The 26,926-nt window shown below is 40.4% G+C and overlaps 1 protein-coding gene across 1 annotated transcript in view; it reads left to right on the top strand.

Moving 5' to 3' along the window:
- Positions 1-1,564: 1,564 nt before the first annotated feature.
- Positions 1,565-26,926, top strand: part of LANCL2 (LanC like glutathione S-transferase 2) — an 83,981-nt gene continuing 58,619 nt past the window's right edge. Inside the window, exons 1-2 of the mRNA XM_069561165.1 lie at positions 1,565-2,088; positions 21,886-22,003. Of these exons, the coding sequence (XP_069417266.1) occupies positions 1,900-2,088; positions 21,886-22,003 (307 nt within the window). The 5' untranslated portion in view covers positions 1,565-1,899. The remainder of the gene's footprint in view (positions 2,089-21,885; positions 22,004-26,926) is intronic.

The raw sequence follows: 26,926 nt of genomic DNA, 5'->3' as shown, positions 1-26,926 counted from the left end.
ACCCAGGGATCAAACCCGGGTCTCCCGCATTGGAGGCAGACGCTTTAACCTCTGAGCCACTAGGGAAGCCCTCCTTTCATTAGGTTTAGATTTTTGGTCTTCGAAAATATTGGTTGTCCTTAGGACAAGTTTGTGTACCTGCCAGTAGTTATCCATGATTATCACCAAGATTTTAAGAAGAAGAAAAACTATCTATGTATCCTGGCTCCTCCTTCTCCTCTTTGGAACAGTTCCTCAGAACTATCTGAGAGGCTGCCATCACAGGCTATAGTCCTCAGTACGGCCATGGAATAAAATGTAATTGTCAACCTTTAGACTGGGCATTGTTTTTATTTTCAGTCAACAAGGGGTAGAGAGAGGGCAAAGGTCACTAGGCCTAACACACCAAAGCCAGCAGTGGATGTTTCTGCTGTACATACCTGTGGTGTCAGGGTCTAAATAACTCAGGCTTTGGGAAACATCTGCTGTGTGTTATTTTGCCTAGTAAAGTCCATGAAGTGGGAGAGGGATGGCTCCTAAGAGAGATGAGTCTCAGCAGTTAGGGGACTGAATTTCCTATATGAGTTTGAGCAAGCTCTGGGAGATGGTAAAGGACAGGGAAGCCTGGCTTGCTGCAATTCACGGGGTCTCAAATAGTCAAAAACGACTGAGTGACTGAACAACAACAAAAAGGTATCACAATTCAGGAGTAGTTAGAAAATGTCCTCATTGAGGTTGAGAGAAAGATGGACACTGGGACAAAGAAATGAAGCAGGAAAGTGGAGTGGGCCTTCAAGGCATCCTGGTGTATCAGTTCTGTTTCCTTGAACACTGACGATATATGTTTATGCTGAGTAATACCTTTACAATGATTTTCTCCTACAGTGGAGTTTTCCATGATCATCCTATGGGTAGAGGCTGTTTAACCTGTTTATCATAGTACAGTTCAGGGGAGACACCTGGACAGGCAGGAGTGGGAAGCCAGGCTACAGAGAGGCAGAATAGAGCCTTTACTGTGGTAGATATTGTTTTCCTCTATCATGCCACTTTTGATGTATTAATGTATACCTTTTTTAGTTTCAGAAGAGTATTCATATCATGCTAAGCTATGCTTACTTTTCTAACTTGGAATCTCCAGGGCAGAAACTCTCTTTTGTCATCACCTAGTACCATCTGGCATTCAATCACGTTTAAATGGATACAAAAATTAAAAAACGAAATAATGGAAAAATATATTTCCCTCGAGGAGAAATCATGACATCTATAACATCTATTTAACTTCAAATAATTAAGGAAACAAGAAGAAGAAAAAAAGAGAATCCGTAAAGACTGTTAACTATGTTGTGATCATACAACTGCAGATTTACTTGCTCGTGTCCTTTATTACACACGTTATGTTCCTGGGCAATTTAACTAATACTGAAGGAACTTTCGGGTCAATGAAATATTTAGGTGATTAAGTATGCTTTCACATTACCTGCTGTTACCTAAGATATTCGTTTATTCAAAACAAAGGGGCTAACCTAAAAGTAGAAAACAAAAAAAAAAAAGAAAGGCGTTGGCTCCTCCTCCAGACCCCCCCAACGGCGGGATGACAGGGAGGGACCGCGCCCTCCCCGGAGACGCTGTCCTCGCGGCGCCGCCGGCCGGCTGGAGCCGCCTCCTCCTCGGAGGGGACCCCGTACCGCGGAGCCTTGGTGACTGCAAGGCGCCGCAGCCTTCCCGGGGGCCCATCCCCAGACAGGTCGGGGCGGGACCGGGCGCCGGCCACAGCCACGTGTATGCGCGGCGCGGCGCATCCGCCGCTTTCCTGGGAATTACCGCCGCCCGCCCTGGCCGGGCCGAGCGCCTCTGAGGAGGCTTGTCCCAGCTCGCTCGCCGTACCGCGCGGCCCCGCGGAGGGCAGGGCGCGCGGCCGACATGGGCGAGTCCATGTCCCGGAGGCTCAAGTTGCAGCTGGGCGGGGACGCAGATATGGAAGATCGGGCGTTCCCCAACCCTTTCCAGGACTACGAGGCCGCCGCCGAGAGGCAAGCCGAAGAACCGCCATGTTCTCGCATCCCGCTCTCCCCCGAGGAGCTCGGCCTCCCTTTCCACAGCGACGGGAAGGTGAGTCGGCGACAGGCTGTTAAGCCCGTGAAGCACCAGGCCCGGAGGGGAGGGGCAGGGGCGCCAGCGATGGTAGAGTCCAACTGCCGCCCCCTCGTCGGGCCCGCGTCACCCGCCGGCGCCGCGCGCACGTCACGCTCCCGCGTCGCCTGGGTCACGGCCTGACCCGGGGGACGCCAGGGGCGTGAGAGGCTCAGCCTAAGGGGGCGGGCAGGGGGCCGCGTGGCCCTGGAAGGCTGTGAACCTCTGTGCTGTTAGTCTCTTTCCTCGTGGTCGGCGCCTCCTGGCTCCTCCTGCCAGTCCGCTAAACAAATAGTCACAACCTGAAAGGAGTGTTTATTTGATGACAGTGTTTAGGACTTCAAGCCAGGGAGACAGCGTGTCATGTAGCCCTGAGAAACTGCCGGAGAAGGCCGGAGAGGGAATTAGGATATATTTAAGTTTGTAACAAGGCTCCAGGCAGTTTTCACATCAAAGTTTATTGTTAATTAAAGAAAATGGATAATCTCAAATTAAGGAATTTACTGTGAGTGGGAAGATGCAGGAGTGTGGGGTTTTTGAAGTCTTTCCTGTCCTGTGCATGTCACCTATCTGAGGCCAGCATCCTGTTTTTTTTGATTTCTCACATGTCTCCGAGCGCCTCAGCACTGAGGCTGAGGGTCGGGGGGTGGTGGCATCTGCTGAATAGCAGGCATTGTTTTCTGTTTTGGGAGCCCTCATTCACATTTGGAAGCCCCAAAACAATGATGGCTGGACATGTGTTTACTGATGTGGTAGGAAATGTTTCTTTCACAGTCCCTCTCCATGGTTGGAAATTCAGCCATATGTGAGAGACTTTTCATGACTCTTTTTTTTTTTTTTTTTGTCCCGCCGCTCTGGAAGGATGTCTGAGATCAGAAGAAAGGTCCTGTTGATCTGTCGCTCCAGGTGTTAAATTCTGGATTAGGCCCATTGATAGACAATAGAAGATTCCTGGATCCTCTACCTTCTAACCTATTAGGATTCAGGAGATATTTCCTTTGTTGCATCTTCCCATACCTAGAATACACTGTTACTGTTAGGGAAAGCATACAGATCTCTTATTATTATTTTTTTTAATCAGTTGCTTTAAGTCACTGTTACATTTTTTGGAGGCCTGGCTACACATCTAAGAGAGGGCAATCTTATAAAATAGACATAAGCAATTTGGCTAGTAACCTTGACAAAGTCAGTGTAGCAGAGAGACAAAAGCATAAACAATTTGGAAACAACAAAACATTTATTAATTTAATGAGTTGTAATCCAGTTGCAATAACCATTAAGTCCATAGGAGATCCAGCTGGAGAAGCCAGATCTTGGCAGGATCAGGCAGAGAGAAAAAGATAAATGTTTTATCTTTGTTTACAAAGACATACTTTATCAACCTGTTGTAGGTCACAGCATAAGAGAAAAAAATTTACTGGAAAACAGATTCAAGTTAGTATGTTTTCTAAAGTCAAAGATGTAAGTCATAATTCATAAGTTCATTTAGTTTCATATAGTTGATTCCTATTGATCCGAATGAAGTAATCAGTTTTTCCATTAGTTTGTAACTTGTTACCCAGTTTAGTGGCAGATGGTGACTGTAGCCATGAAATTAAAAGACACTTACTCCTTGGAAGGAAAGTTATGACCAACCTAGATAGCATATTCAAAAGCAGAGACATTACTTTGCCGACTAAGGTCCGTCTAGTCAAGGCTATGGTTTTTCCTGTGGTCATGTCCGGATGTGAGAGTTGGACTGTATAGAAAGCTGAGCGCTGAAGAATTGATGCTTTTGAACTGTGGTGTTGGAGAAGACTCTTGAGAGTCCCTTGGACTGCAAGGAGATCCAACCGGTCCATTCTGAAGGAGGTCAACCCTGGGATTTCTTTGGAAGGAATGATGCTAAAGCTGAAACTCCAGTACTGTGACCACCTCATGTGAAGAGTTGACTCATTGGAAAAGACTCTGATGCTGGGAGGGATTGGGGGCAGGAGGAGAAGGGGACGACAGAGAATGAAATGGCTGGATGGCATCACTGACTCAATGGACGTGAGTTTGAGTGAACTCTGGGAGTTGGTGATGGACAGGGAGGCCTGGCGTGCTGTGATTCATGGGATCGCAAAAAGTCGGACACGACTGAGCGACTGAACTGAACTGAACTGAACTTAGTGGTATTAAGGCTATCAGAAACACATTTGTTTATTTGTTTCAAAGTTCTTTTTATAAGAGTTTTCTTGAAAATCTTCATTTTGTAAAGGCAGTGTAAAATTATGAGAGTCTCTGAAGGACAAAACTTAAAATAGCATAGTTAAAGATTTGAGTACAGTGTAATTAGGAAATTTGGATATGTTCGTATAACCACTAGAATTATGACTGGTAGCATTATATCAGGACGTATCAGATGTTAAGGATTTCATATAAATTTTGGAATATCTGTATTAATGATATTTATCCATACATTATAACCTAAAGTTCACCTTCAATCATTTGACAATGCTTTTGAATTAAAAATACCAAATAAACTTAATTTAACATTTGTCTCTAAGATGTTTTGGAGATGTTTCTTCGAAGCATCTATCTCCGAGTCAGCTGGAAGCTAAAACAGCTTAGTTAGATTTTGATATTTGGGAATTTTGTTAGAAATATAAAAAATGTTTTAAAAGACAGTATCATAGGTCACTGAAAGAATACTTATTCAACCAAAATCATAAAACAATTAAAGGAAAACAAATAGAGATCACTTAAGGTTGCAGAAACTCACACAATTTATTATTAAAAAGAAGCACTTCTCCAGAAATCCAGTTCCACTCCTGCACTAGTTTACTTAACAAAATCCATTTAGTCAACTTTAATCTAAATTTAGATAATCCGGGATATGGATAAACCTTTTCCTTTTTCTTTCCAAAACCTCTCAACACTTTCTGTATTCAGCCTGTCTCTCATTTTCCATCTAAATAAAATCAACCGGCTCATACTTTCTTTTTCCTCAATAAAATGTAATTTCATTTTTTGTATCTTCTTTCTGAAAACATACATTCCATTTCTTACTGTATACTGAAAGTTACTGTATCATTTCTCATAGGTTTTTAATTCCATGTTTAAATTAGAATCCTCAACTCTTAAAACCTCAATTTTAGTAAAATTAAGAAGTAAGCAGTTATGAACTGTCTTACATTGGCACTCTGTAGATAGGTGTATAAACACCAGTGATAATTTCTAAAAACATTTGTTTTCTTATAGAGAACATCTCAGTCCAGTTCAGTTCAGTCGCTCAATCGTGTCTGACTCTTTGCGACCCCATGAATCGCAGCACGCCCGGCCTCCCTGTCCATCACCAACTCCCGGAGTTCACTCAGACTCACGTCCATAGAGTCAGTGGTGCCATCCAACCATCTCATCCTGGGTCGTCCCCTTCTCCTCCTGCCCCCAATCCCTCCCAGCATCAGGGTCTTTTCCAATGAGTCAACTCTTCGCATGAGGTGGCCAAAGTACTGGAGCTTCAGCTTTAGCATCATTCCTTCCAAAGAAATCCCAGGGCTGATCTCCTTCAGAATGGACTGGTTGGATCTCCTTGCAGTCCAAGGGACTCTCAAGAGTCTTCAACACCACAGTTCAAAAGCATTAATTCTTCAGCACTCAGCCTTCTTCACAGTCCAACTCTCACATCCATACATGACCGCAGGGAAAACCATAGCCTTGACTAGATGGACCTTAGTCGGTAAAGTGTCTCTGCTTTTGAATATACTATCTAGGTTGGTCATAACTTTTCTTCCAAGGAGTAAGCGTCTTTTAATTTCATGGCTGCAATCACCATCTGCAGTGATTTTGGAGTCCCAAAAAATAAAGTCTGATACTGTTTCCCCTGTTTCCCCATCTATTTCCCATGAAGTGATGGGACTAGATGCCATGATCTTCGTTTTCTGAATGTTGAGCTTTAAGTCAACTTTTTCACTCTCCTCTTTCACTTTCATCAAGAGGCTTTTTAGTTCCTCTTCACTTTCTGCCATAAGGGTGGTGTCATGTGCATATCTGAGGTTATTGATATTTCTCCCGGCAATCTTGATTCCAGCTTGTGTTTCTTCCAGTCCAGCATTTCTCATGATTTACTCTGCATGTAAGTTAAGTAAGCAGGGTGACAATATACAGCCTTGACGCACTCCTTTTCCTATTTGGACCCAGTCTGTTGTTCCATGTCCAGTTCTAACTGTTGCTTCCTGACCTGCATATAGATTTCTCAAGAAAACATCTCAGGTAATACTAAACATTTTCATTAATATTCCTGAATACTTTGTTTTTCTACTTAGTAATTGATGTCTCAGTATCTTTTAGCTATTTAATAAAATTTCATCACATCAGTTAACATAACTCCAGAATTTTTAAGTTTTCAAATATCTGGAAAGATCATTTTAAGTAGTCACTCTAAAAGATAAGAGTTTTAACTCTAAAGCTCTTATTTACATTCACTTTTAAGTTTCATTATATCAAGTTATTTTCTTGCAAGAGATCCAGTAAGGTCTTATTTATTAAACCTAGGTAAAATAATCTTAACAGCGTGTCTTATTTTAATTAGATTAACAAACTTAAACCTTAATATCAGGTATCAATTTAATATTGACTATTTCTCAGTTCATGTGTACTTGAAAGTCATCATGGCCAGATTCTTTAAAAGTAAGAGCTTTTTATGAAGATTGCTGCTACTGCTAAGTCACTTCAGTTGTGTCTCACTCTCTGTGACCCCATAGATGGCAGCCCACCAGGCTCCCCTGTCCCGGAGATTCTCCAGGCAAGAACACTGGAGTGGGTTGCCATTTCTTTCTCCAAGGCATGAAAGTGAAAAGTGAAACTGAAGTCACTTAGTCATGTCCGACCCTCAGCGACCCCATGGACTACAGCTCTCCAGGCTCCTCCATCCATGGGGTTTTCCAGGCAAGAGTACTGAATTGGGCTGCCATAGACCTCTTTTAAAATCAAATTCTAATTATACTTTTTTTGAAGTAGAGGTATTTTATATGTATAATGTGGACACAGATGTAAACAGGCAAACTTGAGATCTTGTTGCAGGAATGGGGCTCGAAAGTGGGCTCTTGTCTAACACTCAGAAATGTCCAAGGAGACACATTTGCTGACAAAGCAAGAGCTTTTACTGGGAAGGGGCACCTGGGCGGAGAGCAGTAGGGTAGGGGAACCCAGGAGAACTGCTCTGCCACTTGGCGTGGAAGTCTCTGGTTTTATGTTGATGGGATTAGTTTTCGGGTTGTCGTTGCTCAGACAAGATGGATGCCGGAGAGGAGGATTCTGGGAGGTGGTCAGACGCGTAGTGTCTCTTTTTGACCTTTCCAGAACTCTTTGGGTTCAGTTCAGTTCAGTCGCTCAGTCGTGTCCGACTCTTTGCGACCCCATGAATCGCAGCACGCCAGGCCTCCCTGTCCATCACCATCTCCCGGAGTTCTCTCAGACTCACGTCCATCGAGTCCGTGATGCCATCCAGCCATCTCATCCTGGGTCGTCCCCTTCTCCTCCTGCCCCCAATCCCTCCCAGCATCAGGGTCTTTTCCAATGAGTCAACTCTTCGCATGAGGTGGCCAAAGTACTGGAGTTTCAGCTTTAGCATCATTCCTTCCAAAGAAATCCCAGGGTTGATCTCCTTCAGAATGGACTGGCTGGATCTCCTTGCAGTCCAAGGGACCCTCAAGAGTCTTCTCCAACACCACAGTTAAACGCATCAATTCTTCAGCGCTCAGCCTTCTTCACAGTCCAACTCTCACATCCATACATGACCACTGGAAAAACCATAGCCTTGACTAGACGGACCTTAGTCGGCAAAGTAATGTCTCTGCTTTTGAATATACTATCTAGGTTGGTCATAACTTTTCTTCCAAGGAGTAAGCATCTTTTAATTTCATGGCTGCAGTCACCATCTGCAGTGATTTTGGAGCCCAAAACAATAAAGTCTGACACTGTTTCCACTGTTTCTCCATCTATTTCCTTTGAAGTGATGGGACCGGATGCCATGATCTTCGTTTTCTGCATGTTGAGCTTTAAGCCCACTTTTTCACTGTCCTCTTTCACTTTCATCAAGAGGCTTTTTAGTTCCTCTTCCCTTTCTGCCATAAGGGTGGTGTCATGTGCATATCTGAGGTTATTGATATTTCTCCCGGCAATCTTGATTCCAGCTTGTGCTTCTTCCAGCCCAGCGTTTCTCATGATGTACTCTGCATATAAGTTAAATAAGCAGGGTGACAATATACAGCCTTGACGTACTCCTATTCCTATTTGGAACCAGTCTGTTGTTCCATGTCCAGTTCTAACTGTTGCTTCCTGACCTGCATACACATTTCTCAAGAGGCAGGTCAGGTGGTTGGTATTCCCATCTCTTTCAGAATTTTCCACAGTTTATTGTGATCCACACAGTCAGAGGCTTTAGCATAGTCAATAAAGCAGAAATAGATGTTTTTCTGGAACTCTCGTGCTTTTTCCATGATCCAGCGGATGTTGGCAATTTGATCTCTGGTTCCTCTGCCTTTTCTAAAACCAGCTTGAACATCAGGGAGTTCACGGTTCACATATTGCTGAAGCCTGGCTTGGAGAATTTTGAGCATTACTTTACTAGCATGTGAGATGAGTGCAGTTGTGCGGTAGTTTGAGCATTCTTTTGCATCGCCTTTCTTTGGGATTGGAATGAAAACTGACCTTTTCCAGTCCTGTGGCCACTGCTGAGTTTGGGTTGGTGGTGGCTTATTAGTTCTCTGTTCCTGACCAGGACCTCCTGTCATAAAACAACTCATGCAAATGGTTACTAGGGTGCCTGGCCAGAGTGGGCTGTTTCATTCATTGTGATTCCCCTAACAATCTCATGGCTTCATTTAAAAGCTTAACTGAGAATCAGGTATTACCATATAAAGTTACTAGTTTACAAACAGTTGGAATATATTAAAGTTGCTTGCTGAGTTAAGTAAGGCTTACTATCTGTAAGGTGTGGCTGAGGAAATAATCTCAGCAGCTTGGATTTACAACTGGCCACATTTTTTCCCTTAGTTTCAGATCTTGCCAGTGGCTTGAGCTAATTCAGGTCTTTATGGCTTACATTTACATTTCTGTTTTTTCAGACATTTGTGCGACAAAAACCGTTTCTTAGTTTCCCAGCTTTAGAGTTTAACTTATTGTGCTCTCAAAGGTTTGTATAAGGCATTTAGCGAAGACTTTTCTGAGTTTATAAATTAAACAAAAGCAAAATCACTATTTTTATTTTCATTAGCCCTTGCACGTTAGTCCCCAGTTTTACTAATTTTGTATGACTCAGATAACTGTTGCAGGGAGGAAGCCAATTCTGACTGCATGTTGGAACTGTTTCTTTGACTTGGTTTTCATTGCTTTAATCATACTTAATAGCTTGCCTCAGAGGACATTCCCCGTCTGCTTCACTATAAACTAAAATGCTTTTGTTCAGCTCATAGAGAAATAATCCATCCCTGCCTGCCTGCCTGTGATGGCTTAAAAAAGAGAAGACATTAACACACCCTTTTCCAAAGGCTGGCTCTTCCTGGAGATGTGTTTCAAGACTGAAGACCCTTTTACTTCCCCGCTGACTCTCCCTCTGTTTCGCCTGTTGACTTTAGTTCCTCACTGCTTCTCTCTCTCTGGCTCTGTGAAAGACCCTGGCATCCAGACCTCCGCAAGAGGGGCGTTTTGAGGAGCTAGCCTGCCATCTTCTCAGTCTTCTGGCTTCCGAATAAAATTTTTTCCTTGCCTCAACACCTCATTTATTGGATTCATTGGCCTGTCCTGGGGCAAGTAGTGTGAGCTTGGACTGAGTAACAAACTAATGGTTTCCTCAGTTGTCTATTACAGTATAATTAAATGAGAACTGTAACTGCCTTATATAAAGCCTGTTTAATTATACCAATTTTATATACATTTATGTAAATTCCACCAACTTTAATACGTTTAGCTTTAGTTTTCATTAGGATCTAAACAGTAAGCTTTGGTCCTAGAGGAGAGGTTTTAGAAGGTTTTTTTCCTTTTCCCTGTTCAGTTACCTACTTTTATATATAAAGCTCTGGGATTCCCAGAGTGTGGTTTAAGCCAAGGAGTTCTGGCCCTTTGGCCTAACTGTCCCAAATAATTATTGGTCAGATATCTCTGTAAATTTTTCTAGACCCTTAAATACATAAGTTAAAACTCCTGTAAATAAAACAGACTTGATTGGTTTTAAAGATGGGGATTAGTAGGGGGTCTCTTTTGGCCCATTTAAACTTCAGTTCAGTTAAGTTCAGTCACTCAGTTGTGTCCGACTCTTTGCTACCCCATGAATCACAGCACACCAGGCCTCCCTGTCCATCACCAATTCCTGGAGTTCTCTCAGACTCATGTCCATCGAGTCCGTGATGCCATCCAGCCATCTCATCCTCTGTTGTCCCCTTCTCCTCCTTCCCCCAATCCCTCCCAGCATCAGAGTCTTTTCCAATGAGTCAACTTCGCATGAGTGGCCAAAGTACTGGAGCTTCAGCTTTAGCATCATTCCTTCCAAAGAAATCCCAGGGCTGATCTCCTTCAGAATGGACTGGTTAGATCTCCTTGCAGTCCAAGGGATTCTCAAGAGTCTTCTCCAACACCACAGTTCAAAAGCGTCAATTCTTCGGCGCTCACCTTTCTTCACAGTCCAACTCTAACATCCATACCTGACCACAGGAAAAACCATAGCCTTGACTAGACAGACCTTAGTCGGCAAAGTAATATCTCTGCTTTTGAATATGCTATCTAGATTGGTCATAACTTTTCTTCCAAGGAGTAAGCGTCTTTTAATTTCATGGCTGCTGTCACCATCTGCAGTGATTTTGGAGCCCCCAAAAATAAAGTCTCTCATTGTCTCCACTGTTTCCCCATCTATTTGCCATGAAGTGATGGGACCAGATGGGACCAGATGCCATGATCTTCGTTTTCTGAATGTTGAGCTTTAAGCCAACTTTTTCACTCTCCACTTTCACTTTCATCAAGAGCCTTTTTAGTTCTTCACTTTCTGCCATAAGGGTGGTGTCATCTGCATATCTGAGGTTATTGATATGTCTCCTGGCAATCTTGATTCCAGCTTGTGTTTCTTCCAGCCCAGCGTTTCTCATGATGTACTCTGCATGTGAGTTAAATAAGCAGGGTGACAATATACAGCCTTGATGTACTCCTTTTCCTATTTGAACCCAGTCTTTTGCTCCATATCCAGTTCTAACTGTTGCTTCCTGACCTGCAGACAAATTTCTCAAGAGGCAGGTCAGGTGGTCTGGTATTCCCATCTCTCTCAGAATTTTCCATAGTTTATTGTGATCCGCACAGTCAAAGGCATTGGCATAGTCAATAAAGCAGAAATAGATGTTTTTCTGGAACTCTCTTGCTTTTTTGATGATCCAGCAGATGTTGGCAATTTGATCTCTGGTTCCTCTGCCTTTTCTAAAACCCACTTGAACATCTGGAAGTTCATGATTCACGTATTGTTGAAGCCTGGCTTGGAGAATTTTGAACTTTACTAGCGTGTGAGATGAGTGCAGTTGTGTGGTAGTTTGAGCATTGTTTGACATTGCCTTTCTTTGGGATTGGAATGAAAACTGAGCTTTTCCAGTCCTGTGGCCACTGCTGAGTTTTCCAAATTTGCTGGCATATTGAGTGCAGCACTTTCACAGCGTCATCTTTCAGGATTTGAAATAGCTCCACTGGAATTCCATCACGTCCACTAGCTTTGTTTGTAGTGATGCTTTCTAAGGCCCACTTGACTTCACATTCCAGGATGTCTGGCTCTAGGTGAGTGATCACACCATCATGATTATTTGGGTCATCAATTGCAGTGTGGTTAGTAAAAACCAACCTCCGGAATTCTTTAGCTTCTCATGCTGTTTCTGTGCTTTGTGGTGGATATGTATCATATTCATATGGTGTGATTGAGTGAAAACTGGAAACCTTTTGCAAATCTAAAAATAAATTATACATGGAAAATCAAGCAAAGATTTTCATAGTAGGGGCTCGGCATGGGGATCCCAGGAAATTTGGGATTAGATAGTCTAGTTACAGCTCCAGGAGTTAGGTCTGTTGCTGACATGTGACCTAGGGCTAGCCTCAGATGTCTCGCCTAGAAAATGGAGAATCATTCAGTGATGTGAAAGATTAATTCAAATATCATGTAGATTCTTACATGCGTTCCCAAACATGAACCCCCCTCCCACCTCCTTCCCCATAACATCTCTCTGAATTAAAGATATTAAAATTTAAAAAATAAAAAACTAAAAAAAAAAAAATAATTAAAAAAAAACAAAAACAAATATCATGTAGAGTACCGAGTGCCAGGCATATGGTAAATGTTCACTAATTATTAAATAAATTGTTTTTATAGTGATGCAATCATTAAATTAGATGAACCAGTTAAAATTCCTCCAAGTAAAATTATAGCATAACAGATTTTCTTCTTTGTTCATGAGACTTTGGTTCCAATGTAAGTTAGAAATCTCTTTTGTGACAAAATTAAAAAATTAGGAACCAGAAAAGATACCTTAAAACAAAGGCAGAGAAATTATTTTTACAATGAAATTTTGACAAGTATTAAGAGGAATTAGAGTGAATAATCATAAGCCTTAGAACTATACTCTAGTATCATTTATTAGGAATAAAGCATTTGCTTTGGAATCAAGTTATCATGACAGAGCTAAAACGATACACAAATACCTCAGGCCTACATTCAGTTACAATGAACAGAAGAGTTGACTTGGAAGTATTTTAATCAGACTATTTTTCCTGTATAACAGGAAGTCTAGAAGTAGGCAACTGATAGTGTTGATTCATTTCAACAAGACATCAGATAGGATTTCTGCAGTTACATTGGTATTTCTCTCATTTGTGTTATAGTATAAGATGGCTGTAGTCCTGGATTTCTTGTCTAATGTTACAACTGGACAAAAGGAGAAAAAAGAAGGGAATACCAGCTCTATGTTTCTCTTTTATCGGGAAACGTGAGAACCTTCCAAGAGGCCCTGGAAGCCTTGCACGTGCCTTTCACTGGTTGAAACTGTGTCCTGTGGCTGCCTTTGTTCATAAGGCAGTCTGGGACAGCAAGTAGCTCTTCTGGGCTTAGATGCGTTGCTGCTGTGATTAGAATCAGGATTCTGATGATAAGGAAGAAGGTGTGGGAAATAAACGTGGGCTGGATACTACCTTATGGGTTCTGCCATATCAGATTATGAAGATATAATACTCTAGTTTTTTATTTTTTTCTTCTTATGACTATTATTTTGCATTTCTTTGACTAGTGGTAGAAACCCAAGGTTTAAATGGTTTAAATACAGGAGGCTTAGATGACTAACTTGGAGTCAAAAAGTTCTTAAGCAGTTGGATGGAGAATCAGACAACTATTCCTCTTTAACGCATGACAGCAGTAACCTGTTAATTCTTCTGATCCATGGAAACAGGATATCTTTCCATTTGTTTATATCTTCGATTTCTTTCATCAGAAGCTTTCAGTTCCAACATACACCTCTTTTACCTCCTTGATAATAAAATGTATTCCTAAGTATTTTCTTGTTTTTGATGCTATTGTGATGAAATTGTTTTCTTTCTTTATTTTTTGAGAAGTTTCTGGTTAGTGTTCCCTGGTGGCTCAGTGAAAGAATCCTCCTGCCATCGCAGGAGAGGCGGCTTCAATCACTGGTGCAGGAAGATGCCCTGGAGAAGGAAATGGCAACCCACTCCAGTACTCTTGCCAAGAGAACCCCGTGGAGAGAGGAGCCTGACAGGCTACAGTCCATGGGGTCAGAAAGAGTACAAAACGACTTAGGGACTGAACAGCAGCAGTAGAAACACAACTGATTTCCATATGTGAGTTTTATATCATGCAACTTTTCTGGTTTTATTGTTTATATCAGTTTTTGGTTGAGTCGTAGGGTTTTCTCTCGTTTTTGTTCATTCACTAAGCTGTGTCCAGTTGTTTGGATACAACTTCAGAGCACATCAGGCTTCCCCATCCTTCACTGTCTCTGAGTTTACTCAAACTCTTGTTCATTGAGTCAGTGATGGCAACCAACCATCTCATCCTCTCCTCCTGCCCTCAATCTTTCCCCTCACAGGGTCTTTCCCAAAGAGTAGGCTCTTCGCATCAGGTGGCCAAAGTATTGGAGCTTCAGCTTTAGTGTCATCCTTCCAGTGAACAATCAGGGTTGATTTCCTTTAGGATGGACTGATTTGATCTCCTTGCAGTCCAAGAGACTCTCAAGCATCTTCTCCAGCACCACAGTTTAAAAGCATCAATTCTTAGGCATTCAGCTTTCTTTATGGTTGAACTCTCATATCTGTTCACGACTGTTGGAAAAACCACAGCTTTGACTATGTGGACCTTTGCTGGCGAAGTGGTGTCCCTGCTATTTAATGTGCTGTCTAGGTTTGTCATAGCTTTCTTTTTATGGAGCAGTTGTCCTTTAATTTCATGACTGCAGTCACCGTCCGTAGTGATTTTGGGGCCCAAGAAAATAAAATCTATTACTGCTTCCACTTTCCTCCCATCTATTTGACATGAAGTGTTGGGACCAGATGCCATGAGTTTAGTTTTTTGAATGTTGAGTTTCAGCCAGATTTTTCATTCTAGTCTTTCACCTTCGTCAAGAGGCTCTTTAGTTCCTCTTCACTTTCTGCTGTTAAAGTGGTACCATCTGCATATCTGAAGTTGTTGAATGATCCTTTTAGTATATTTTTGAATTCAGTTTGCTAACATCTTGTTGAGAATTTTTGCATCCATATTCATCAGGAATATTAGTTATGAATAGTGTCCTTATCTGGCTTAGGAATCAGAGTAATGCTGGTCTTGCATTTGTAAGTTTTCCTTCCTCTTCAGTTTTTGGGAAAAGTTTAGAAAAGATTGGTGTTAATTATTCTTTAAATGTTTTGTACAATTCACCAGTGAAACCATCATATTTCTGGGGTTCTGTTTCCTGGGAGGTTTTAAATTACTGATTTCAGTCTCCAAATCCATTGTTGGTCTACTCATATTTTCTATTTATTCCTGATTTGGCTTTGGTTAGTTGTATGTTTTCAGGAATTCATCCATTTTTCTAGGTTATCCATTTTGTTATCATATAATTGTTTATAGTAGTCTCTTGTGATACTTGGTAGAGTCGACCCTTGAACAACATGGGGGTTAATCTGCATATAATTTATATAGTCAGCCTTTTATGTTCTTGATTCCTTCACACCCCTGAATTCAACCAATCATGGGCTATGTAGCGCTCTAGTATTTACTACTGAAAAGTGTCTGCATATAAGTGGACCCATGCATTTCAGAGCCATGCTTTCCAAGAGTCAACTGTGTTTCTGTGGTGTCACTTGTAATATATCTTTTTATTTGTCTTTATTTATTGTCTTCTCTTTTTCTTAATTTAGCTAAAGGTTTATCAATTAAATTTTTTTAAAATTGACTCTTAGTTTTGTTAATCTTTTCCAGTATTTCTCTAGTTTCTATCTCATGTATTTCTGCTGTGATCTTTGTTATTTCCTATCTTCTATTAATTTTGAGTTTGGTTTATTCTTTTGCTAATTTCCTCCCTGGTGGCTTGGACGGTAAAGAATCTGCCTGCAATGTAGCAGACCAGGGTTCAGTTCCTGGATTGGGAAGATCCCTTGGAGAAGGAAGTGGTAACCCACTCCAGTATTCTTGCCTGGAGAATTTCATGGACAGAGAAGCCTGGCAGGCTACAGTCCATGGGATCACAAAGAGTTGAACATGGCCGAGCGACTACCACTTTCACTTTGAGGTGTGAAGCTAGGTTATTTATTTATTTAGGATTTTTCTTTTTCCTTCCTATAGGTATCTATCATTATAAACTTCTCTCTTAGAATTGCTTTTGCAGCATCCTATAGTTTTGGTAATGTTGTGTTTCAGTTGTCATTTGTTTCAAGGTATTATTTGATTTCCCTTTTGATTTCTTTGATGTTGGTCATCTGGGAGTATATTCTTTAAATTCCTCATATATGTGGATTTTGCACTTCCCCCTTGTTGACTTCCATTTTTATGCCAGTGTCAGAAAAGTTGGAGGAGGAATTGGCAACCCACTCCAGGATTCTTATCTGGAAAAATCTATGAGCAGAGGAGCCTGGTAGGCTCCTTGGGGCCCATGGGGTCCCAAAGGGTCAGACACAACTGCGCCTCTGAACACAAGCACAGTGGTTACGTGGCATGGTTGCGCTCTTCCAAATATAGTAAGACCTATTTTGTGGCCAGTCATTTGATCTACCACTAAGAGTATTCTGTGTGTACTTGAGAAGAATGTGTATTCTGTTGTTGTCAGACTGAATGGCTTATATGTTTCCGTTGGGTTCATTTGGTCTAATGTATGATTCAAGTCCGGTGTTCTCTTGACTTTCTGACTGGATGACCTGTCCCTACTGACAGTGTGGTGTTGTAGTTACCTATTACTGTTGTATTACTGTCGGTTTCACCTTTTAGTTTTGTTAGTATTTGCTTCATGTATTTAGTTGCTCTGGTGTTGAGTGCATTTGTATTACTATTGCTAATTGGTAATGTCTTCAAGAATTGACCCCTTTATAGAAGGACCATTGTCTCAGGTGACTGTTTTTTACTTAAGATCGCTTGTCTGGTATAGATACAGCTACTGCTTTCTTCTGGTTTCCACTTGTCGAATGTCTTTTTCCATCCTTTGACTTTGAGCCTGTGTTCTTAAAGCCAGAGTGAGTCTTTTGTAGGCAGCATATAGTTGGATCTTGTTTTTTTAAATTCATCTAGCCATTCTTTGCCTTTTGATTAGAAGTTTAATCTACATATATTTAGAGTGATTATGGATATGTCAGAACTTACTGGGCTTCCTCAATGGATCAGCAGAAAAGAATTCACCTGTAATGCAGGAGACCTGGGTGTGATGCCTGGGAAGATCCCCTGGAGGAGGAAATAGCAACCCACTCCCATATTCTTGGCTGAAAAATTCCATGGACAGAAGAGCCTGAAGTCTAAAGGGTCACAAAGAGTCAGACATGACTGAATGAGTACAAATACAAGAGCTTCCTAGGGCCTTCTTTTTAATTGTGTGTTGGCTACTTTGTGCTTCTCTTGTTCCCGTTTTATTCTTGCTGGGTTCCTTTGTGAAATGGTGGTTTCCCATTGTTGTATGCTTCTTATTCTCCATCTTTGTCTTTTGGGAATCTAGTCAAATTCTTTGCTTTGTGGTTATCATGACATACATAAAACATCTTATTTGACTCTGATTTTACTGCTTATTTACTACTTATTTTACTCTGATAATGGCTTAACTTCAATCACATACAAAACCTTTCCACTTTTTCTCTTCCTCCTTTTATGTTTTTTTAAATGTCATAATTTGCCTTCTTATGTTGTGTATTTATTAGCAAATTATAGTAACTTTATTTACTTTTGATACTCTTGTTCTAATCTTTAAAGTAGCATTGTGTTAACATCATATTACAGGGTTCTGAGTTTGACCATATGTTTATCTGTGTATTTTTTCTTTCATGTTACTGGTTAGCCTCCTTTCATTTCAACTTGAAGAACTTCTTTTAGCATTTCTTGTTAGATAGGTCTAGTGATGATGAATTGCCTCATCTTTTGTCTGGAAATGTCTTTATATCCCTGAAGGGTAATTCTGCCACATGAAGTTTTTTTTTTTTAATTAAAAAAATTTTTTTTTTAAAGTTTTGACCATGCCAAGCAGCATGCAGAATTTCAATTACCCAACCCAGGATTAAACCTGTTCTCCCAGCAGTGGAAACACAGGTCAGAGCCACTGGACCACCAGGGAAGTTCCCAGGTGGATTATTTCTGATTGTTTTTTTCTCTCATTATTTTGAATATATCATCCCACTGTCTCCTGGCCGTAAGAGTTCTTCTGAGAAATTCACTGATGTCCCATTGGAGGTTCCTTTGTAGGTTACAGTCTTCTTTTTTTCTTGCTGTCTTTAGGTTTCTCTTTTTTGTGTTTGATTTTTTTTATACTTTCTGTTTTTTAAATAAAATATCTTGGAGAAGGACATTTTGGGTTGAGTTAATGGGGCAGTCTGTTTATTAGCTTCATGAATTTGATGTCCAGATCTCTTTCTAGATTTGGAAAGTTTCAGCCATTATTTCTTTGAAAAGTTTCTGCCTCTGTTTTCCGTCATTTTTCCTTCTGGAACTCTAATGATTTGGATATTGGGTTTTTGAGGATGTCTTCGTAGATTATTCAGACTTTCTTCACTTTTTTATTCTTTTTTCTCTTTAGGCTGAGTTCTTTCAAAGTTCCTATCTTTTTTTTTTTTTTTAAAGAATTTAAAAAAATATTCACTTATGATCTGGCTGTGTCAGGTCTTCGCTGAGCCCTGTGGGTCCTTTTGCTGCGGCACACAGACCCTCTGGTTGTGGTCTGTGGGCTCTGGAGCACAGGGGCTCAGTAGTTAGTGGTGTGAGGGGTTAGCTGCTCCGTGGCATATGGGATCTTAGTTCTCTGGCCAGGGGAGAACTGCATTGCAAGGCAGATTCTTAACCATGGGGTCACCAGGAAGCGCCCCCAGCTGTCTTACTGATTCTGTTTTCTATGTGGTCTACCTGCTTTTAATGCTATTTCGTTTTTTATTTCATTTGTTCAGCTCTTAAACTCTAGAATTTTTTTTCAGTGATTTCTATTTCTTAGTTAAATTTCTCATTTTCGTCACATCCTTTTTTTTTTTTAAATTTCTTTGAATTGTCTTTCTGTGTTTTCTTTTAGCTGAGTTTCCTTAGAACAGCTATTTTGAATTCTTTATTGTATAAATAGTAGATTTTCCTGTCTTTAGATTTGGTTACTGGAAGATTATTGTGCTCTTTTGGTGATACCATGTCTCCTTGATTTTTCGTGATTCCTAATAGAGTCCAAAATGCATCAGCAGAGACTACATTCCCTTAATGGCCTCTGGGAATCTTACATGCCACTCTCTGACTTGCTCCCTCTCCCCAGGCATGGACTTCCCTCTGGGATACTCTGGATGCATTATGAGAAATGAGAGAATTAAGTCTCTTCAGCAGAGTCCTGCACAGACTTAGATACTAAGCGAGTGTGGCTGGCCCTTTAGGAACGGGACTCAGTGGCCCTCCCTTTGCCCTGTGGGAGAAATCGTGGGCTGTGTATTTAGCCACGTGCTGTACCTATACATTGTGTGATGCAGGCAGAGACAAGCTAGTCCTCTTATCCACTCCAGCTCATCCAAACTTCTGTTTTTCTTTGTCCTCAAAAGGAATATTGATACTTCTCTGGAAATACAGATTTCCACAAAGGCTGTCTCATCTGAAGGTGACTGCTGAGTCATTGTTCTGCCTGTACTCCCAGACTATAGCTCAGGGGCTGGACCTGGCTCAGTCTCCTGTAGGTTTCACAGCTGGTACTGAAGTCTGTCTGCTTATTACCCAAGGCTCTAATGGGCTAGGTTTGCTCTAAGTCCCTTGGAGTATAGTGCTGGGTTCCACTACTCACATGAAAGTTTTTCTGTTTGTGGATAGATGCCTGATTTTTGTTCTTTAGTTTTTAATATTTATACGTATTAAGTTTTTCCTAAATGTACACAAGAGGTTATTATATCAGAGATTAATTATTTATGAGAAAGAAAGTAACTAGTGAGTGGTTCCCTGAGCCTCATGTCTAATCCTGAGTCAGCAAAACCCAGGTCAAAGGTTCATAGCCAAAGTCTGTATTATAGGCAAAGAATGAAGAAAAGTAAAGTTTTCTGTGCTTTTTATAAAAGGGAAGAAGACAACTGTCTCTCCTTCCCTTTCTGAGAGAGTTTTGTCGGAAATATCAAAGTCGTCATTGTTGTTATTCAGTCGCTGAGTTGTGTCCGGCTCTTTGCAGCCCCATGATGTACTAGAGCACGCTAGACACCCCTGTCCTTCACTTTCTCCTGGAGTTTGCTCTAGCTCATGTCCATTGAGTCAATGATGCCATCTAACCATCTCATCCTCTGTTGCCCCTTTTCCCTCCTGCCTTCAGTCTTTGCCAGCATCAGGGTCTTTTCCAAGGAGCTGGCTCTTTGAAGCAGGTGGCCAAAGTATTGGAGCTTCAGCTTCAGCATCAGTCCTTCCAATGAATGTTCAGGGTTGATTTCCTTTAAGATTGACTGGTTTGATCTCGCTGTCCAAGGGACTCTCAAGAGTCTTCTCTTCAGCACCACAGTTCTAAGGCATCTCTTTGGAGCTCAACCTTTTTTACTGTCCAGCTCTCACATCCATACATGACTACTGGAAAGCTACCATAGCTTTGACTATATGGACCTTTGTCACAAAGTAAAGTCTTTGGAATGTAAATAAATCTCTCTATGATAAGACCAGGCTCCTTTGTCTTCAGTTCTATGACTGGGAAGTGTCTTCCTGCTCCGGACTCTGATCCCCTTTGAAATGTACACACATTCTCTGGGGCTTTCACAGTTGTAACATAATTCTAAGGTTGCTTTTAGTCCAGAATCCCAAATTTTAGTAAAATTTGGCCTGAAAACACTAACTGTCCAGTAACATGAAAGTAACTTCCCTGTAGCCTCACAGAGGGATGTTTCTTAATGATAAAGCCTGTAAAGAAACATAACAGTCCTAATTTGTCTGTGTCAAATAATAGAACTGTAAGTACACTAAAGGGGGGCAAAAAGAGAATTACAATTACACCTCAGCGATTGATGTAGTGACTAGAGTTTTCAAAAATCATCAAAGGCAGAAAAATCTGGACAACACTGTCAACTACATGTTTAAGAATATTGATGTGGGATTTCCCTGGTGATCCATTGGTTAAGAATCTGCCTGCTCATGCAGAAGACAAGGGTTCCATCTCTGGTCAGGGAAGATCCCACGTCTTGTGGGGCAGTTAATCTGCATGCCACAACTGCTGAATGCGGGCTCTAGAGCCCATTCTCTGCAACAAGAGAAACCACCACAGTGAGGAGCCTGTGCACAGCAGCTAGAGAGGAGCTTCTGCTCGCCACAACCAGAGAAGGCCTGTGCGCAGTGACAAAGACCCAGTACAGCCAAAAATAAATAAGATTTTGTAAGAATTACTGATAAATTTCCTTTGAGAACGATCACCAGCACTCAGTAAGAATATCTGCTTCCTTAGCTCCTAGCAGCCTTGGAACTTAATGTTTTATTATTTGTTAATCTGATAATATTTGTATTTATTTTCAATGCATTACTTGCTAAGTGATTGAAAATGTTTGCATATGCTTGCAATTTGATTTTTTCTTTTAGTAAGGTATGTTGATAATTTTATGTGTATTTCCATATTGTTACATAGCCTGCTTTTATTTATAATATTTTATATTGTATATATTCCTCCCTTGTCATTGACTTTTAAACCATCTTATGTTCTTTAACTTAAAATGTTTGTGTAGTCAAATCCATCTCTTTACTCTTTTTTGGTTTTGTTTTTTTCTTTGATTTCCGCAGCTTTTTTTTTGTGATCCTACTTGTTACTTAGAAACCATATAGGGCACGCTCTCATTTTAAAATTTAACCTTGTAAAAACAAGGTAGACTCGCTCCAACCAATGAATCATTGAAATGGGCCAGGTATTATAATTTCTATCTGTTTGTTTTTACAACTTAGACTGTTAGTTGAAGTGTTTGAAGTGAAGTGAAGTGAAAGTCGCTCAGTCATGTCCAACTCTTTGCAACCCCATGGACTATATAGTCCATGGAATTCTCCAGGCCAGAATAGTGGGGTGGGTAGCTTTTCCCTTCTCCAGGGAATCTTCCCATCCACTGCAACATTATCCTGGTCTTCTGTAACTTAATATTATGTCATCTTTTGGTTGTCAGATTATTAATAACTTCGCAAGACGAATCCAGACCAAAATTAAAGATCTTCTACAGCAAATGGAAGAAGGGCTGAAGACAGCTGATCCACATGATTGCTCTGCTTATACTGGTTGGACAGGTAAGTCTATGGGATATAAGTAATTGATACGTTTTCTTTTGGGATTATGATATGTAAGACTTGGATCTGAATTTTTTTTCTTTTAAAATGATAATGTTTTATACTTTATAAAAAGAAGTTTTGAACTATCTTCATTGATGAAATACTTTGTAATTTTTTTTTTAATTTATTAAAAAAAATCTAGCATAACAGGCTCTAGATTCATCCATCTCACTGGAACTGCCACACATTCATTATTTATGGCTGAATTATATTCTTTTGTATATATGTACGACCTCTTCTTTATCCATTCTTCTGTTAATGAACATCTAAGTTGCTTCCTTGTCCAAGCTATTGTAAATAGTACTGCTATGAACACGGGTACGTGTGTCTTTTTGAATTATGGTTTTCTTAAATATATGCCCAGTGGTGGTGGTGTTGCTGGTTCATATGGTAGATTTATTCATAGTTTATTAAGGAATCTCTGTTCTGCATAGTAACTGTATCAGTTTACATTCCCACCAACAGTGCAAGAGGGCTCCCTTCTCTCCACATCTTCTCCAGCATTTCTTGTTTCTACAGTTTTGGATGCTGGCCGTTCTGACTGGTGTGAGGTGATGCATCATTGTCATTTTGATTTGCATTTCTCCAGTGATTACCATGTGTTTATTGGCCATCTGGATGTCTTCTTTGGAGAAATGTCTGTTTAGGCTTTCTGCCCAGTTTTTGATGGGGCCTTGTTTTTCTGATATTGAACTATATGACCTGCTTATATATTTTGGAGATTAGTTTTTTGTCAGTTATTTCATTTGCAGTTATTTTCTCCCATTCTCAGGATTGTCTTTTAATCTTCTTTATTGTTTCCTTTGCTGTGCAAAAAGCTTGTAAATTTAATTATGTCCCACTTGTGTTGCCTTTTTTTTTTTTTTTTAATTTCCATTACTCTCAGAAGTGGATCAAAGAGGATCTTGCTATGATCTCGTCAAAAGTGTATTGCCTATGTTTTCCTCTAAGAGTTTTATAGTTTCTGGCCTTACTATTTAAGTCTTTAATCCATTTTGAGTTTATTTTTGTGTGTGATATTAGGAGGTGTTCTAGTTTCATTCTTTTGTGTGTAGTTGTCCAGTTTTCCCAGCACTGTTTATTGAAGAGACTTTCTTTTCTGCAGCGTATGTTCTTGCCTCTGTTGTCACAGACAAGGCATCCATAGGTGCGTAGGTTTGTCCCTGGGGTCTCTAACCTGCTCCATTGGTCTATATTTCTATTTTGTGAAAGTACCACACTGTCTTGACGACTGTAGCTTTGCAGTAAAGTCTAAAGTAAGAAAAGTTAATTCCTCCAGCTCCATTCTTCTTTCTCAAGATTGCTTTGGCTATTGGGAGTCTTTTATTACAAATAGCTGTGAAAAGAAGAAAAGCAAAAAGCAAAGGAGAAAAGGAAAGATATTCCCATCTGAATGCAGAGTTCCAAAGAATAGCAATAGCACGGAGAGATAAAAAAGCCTTCCTCAGCGATCAATGCAAAAAATAGAGGAAAACAATAGAATGGGAAAGACTAGAGATTTCGTCAAGAAAATTAGAGATACCAAGGGAACATTTCATGCAAAAATTGGCTCAATAAAGGACAGAAATGTTAAGGACCTAACAGAAGCAGAAGATATTAGGAAGAGGTGGCAAGAATACACAGAAGAACTATACAAAAAAGATCTTCACGACCTAGATAATCATGATGGTGTGATCACTCACCTAGAGCCAGACATCCTGGAATGTGAAGTCAAGTGGGCCTTAGAAAGCATCACTACGAACAAAGCTAATGGAGGTGGTGAAATTCCAGTTGAGCTATTTCAAATCCTGAAAGGTGATGCTGTGAAAGTGCTGCACTCAATATGCCAGCAAATTTGGAAAATTCAGCAGCAGCCACAGGACTGGAAAAGCTCAGTTTTCATTCCAATCCCAAAGAAAGGCAATGCCAAAGAATGCTCAAACTACTGCACAACTGCACTCATCTCACATGCTAGTAAAGTAATGCTCAAAATTCTCCAAGCCAGGCTTCACCAATGTGTGAACCGTGAACTTCCTGATGTTCAGGCTGGTTTTAGAAAGGGCAGAGGAACCAGAGATCAAATTGCCAACATCCACTGGATCATGGAAAAAGCACGAGAGTTCCAGAAAAACATCTATTTCTGCTTTATTGACTATGCCAAAGCCTTTGACTGTGTGGATCACAGTAAACTGTGGAAAATTCTGAGAGAGATGGGAATACCAGACCAACTGACCTGCCTCTTGAGGAATCTGTATGCAGGTCAGGAAGCAACAGTTAGAACTGGACATGGAACAACAGGCTGGGTCCAAATAGGAACAGGAGTACATCAAGGCTGTATATTGTCACCCTGCTTATTTAACTTCTATGCAGAGTACATCATGAGAAACGCTGGACTGGAAGAAACACAAGCTGGAATCAAGATTGCCCGGAGAAATATCAATAACCTCAGATATGCAGATGACACCACCCTTATGGCAGAAAGTGAAGAGGAACTAAAAAGCCTCTTGATGAACGTGAAAGAGGAGAGCGAAAAAGTTGGCTTAAAGCTCAACATTCAGAAAACGAAGATCATGGCATCTGGTCCCATCACTTCAAAGGAAATAGATGGGGAAACAGTGTAAACAGTGTCAGACTTTATTTTGGGGGGCTCCAAAATCACTGGAGATGGTGACTGCAGCCATGAAATTAAAAGACGCTTACTCCTTGGAAGAAAAGTTATGACCAACCTAGATAGTATATTCAAAAGCAGAGACATTACTTTGCCGACTAAGATCTGTCTAGTCAAGGCTATGGTTTTTCCTGTGATCATGTATGGATGTGAGAGTTGGACTGTGAAGAAGGCTGAGCGCCAAAGAATTGATGCTTTTGAACTGTGGTGTTGGAGAAGACTCTTGAGAGTCCCCTGGACTGCAAGGAGATCCAGCCAGTCCATTCTGAAGGAGATCAGCCCTGGGATTTCTTTGGAAGGAATGATGCTAAAGCTGAAACTCCAGTACTTTGGCCACCTCATGCGAAGAGTTGATTCATTGGAAAAGACTCTGATGCTGGGAGGGGTTGGGGGCAGAAGAAGGGGACGATGGAGGATGAGATGGCTGGATGGCATCACTGACTCGATGGACGGGAGTCTGTGTGAACTCTGGGAGATGGTGATGGACAGGGAGGCCTGGCGTGCTGCGATTCATGGGGTCACAAAGAGTCGGACACGACTGAGTTACTGAACTGAACTGAACTGAATGATTTGTCAATTTTTTTAAATCATTTAAAGAACCAGCCTTTAGTTTTATTGATTGTTGCTTTTGTCACCTTCATTTCTTTTTAACTTATTTCTCCTCCGATCTTCATTATTTCTTTCCATCTACTAACTTTGGGTGTTTTTTTTGTTCTTTTTCTAGTTGCTTTAGGTATAGGGTTAAGTAATTTATTTGAATTTTCTCTTGTTTCTTGAGATAGGATTGTGTTGCTATAAACTTGCCTCTTAGCACAGCTTTTACTGCATCCCATAGGTTTTGAGTTGTCACGTTTTCATTGTCATTTGCTTCTAAGTATTTTTTGATCTTCTCTTTGGCTTTCTTCAGTGACCTCTTCATTACTCAGAAGCATTTTGTTTAGCCTCCATTTGTTTGTGATTTTTATTGTTTTTTTTTCCCCTTGTAGTTCACATCTAATTTTATAGCATTGTGGTAAAAAAGATCTTGAGATGATTCCAGTTTTTAAAATTTACCAAAGCTTGATTTGTTACCCAAGATGTGATCTATCTTGGAGAATGTTCAGGAAAAAAGTGAAATCTACTGTTTTTGGATGAAGTGCCCTGTAGATATCAATTAGGTTCAACTAGTCCAATATATCATTTAAAGCTCGTGTTTCCTTATTAATTTTCTATCTAGATAGTCTGTCCATTGGTGTGAGTGGTTAAAGTCTCCCACTATTATTGAGTTACTGTCGATTTCCCCTTTGATAGTTAGCTTTTGCCTATGTATTGCGGTGCTTCAGTGTTGGGTGGATATATATTTATAATTGTTATATCTTGTTCTTGGATTGAACCTTTGATCATGATGTGGTGTCCTTCCTTGTCTCTTGTAATGGTGTGTATTTTAAAGCCCATTTTATCTGATGTGAATATTGCTACTCCCACTTTCTTTTGTTTTCAGTTTGCATGGAATATCTTTTTCCAGCCCCTCACTTTCAGTCCGTATATATTTCTAGGTCTGAGGTTATCTCTTGTGAACAGCATATGTGAGGGTCTTGCTTTTGTGTCCATTCAGCTACTCCGTGTGTTTTGACCGGAGCATTCAATCCACTTACATTTATGGTAATTTTTGACATGTATGATCCTATTACCGTGTACTTTTTTTCTTTGAGGTTTTTTTTTTTGTAGGACTTTTCTTTCTCTCGTGTTTCCTATCTAGAGAAGTTCTCTTAGCATTTGTTAAAGCTGGTTTGGTGTTGCTGAATTCCCTTCACTTTTGCTTCTGTAAAGCTTTTAATATCTCCTTTGGATCTGATGAGATTCTTGCTGGATAGAGTAATGTTGGTTGTAGGTTTTTTCCCTTTCATCACTTTTAAGTATATCCTGCTACTCCCTCTGACTTATAGAGTTTCTGTTGAAAGATTAGGTATTAGCCTTACAGGGATCTCCTTGTATGTTATTTATTGCCATTTCCTTTCTGCTTTTAATATTTTTTCTTTATGTTTAATTTTCATTAGTTTGACTAATATATGTCCTGGTGTGTTTCTCCTTGGGTTTATCCTTTACGGGATTCTCTGGTCTCCTTGGACTTCGTTAGCTATTTCCTTTCCTATGTTGGGAAGTTTTTGACTATAATATTCTCAAATATTTTCTCATACCCTTCCTTTTTCTCTTCTTCTGGGATGCCTATAATTTGAATATTGGTGCACTAAGTA

The sequence above is a fragment of the Ovis canadensis genome, chromosome 19 (genome assembly GCF_042477335.2).
Source record: "Ovis canadensis isolate MfBH-ARS-UI-01 breed Bighorn chromosome 19, ARS-UI_OviCan_v2, whole genome shotgun sequence".
NCBI lineage: Eukaryota > Metazoa > Chordata > Mammalia > Artiodactyla > Bovidae > Ovis > Ovis canadensis.
The sequence above is the reverse complement of the archived record's forward strand: the minus strand, read 5'-3'. Positions and strand labels throughout refer to the sequence as shown.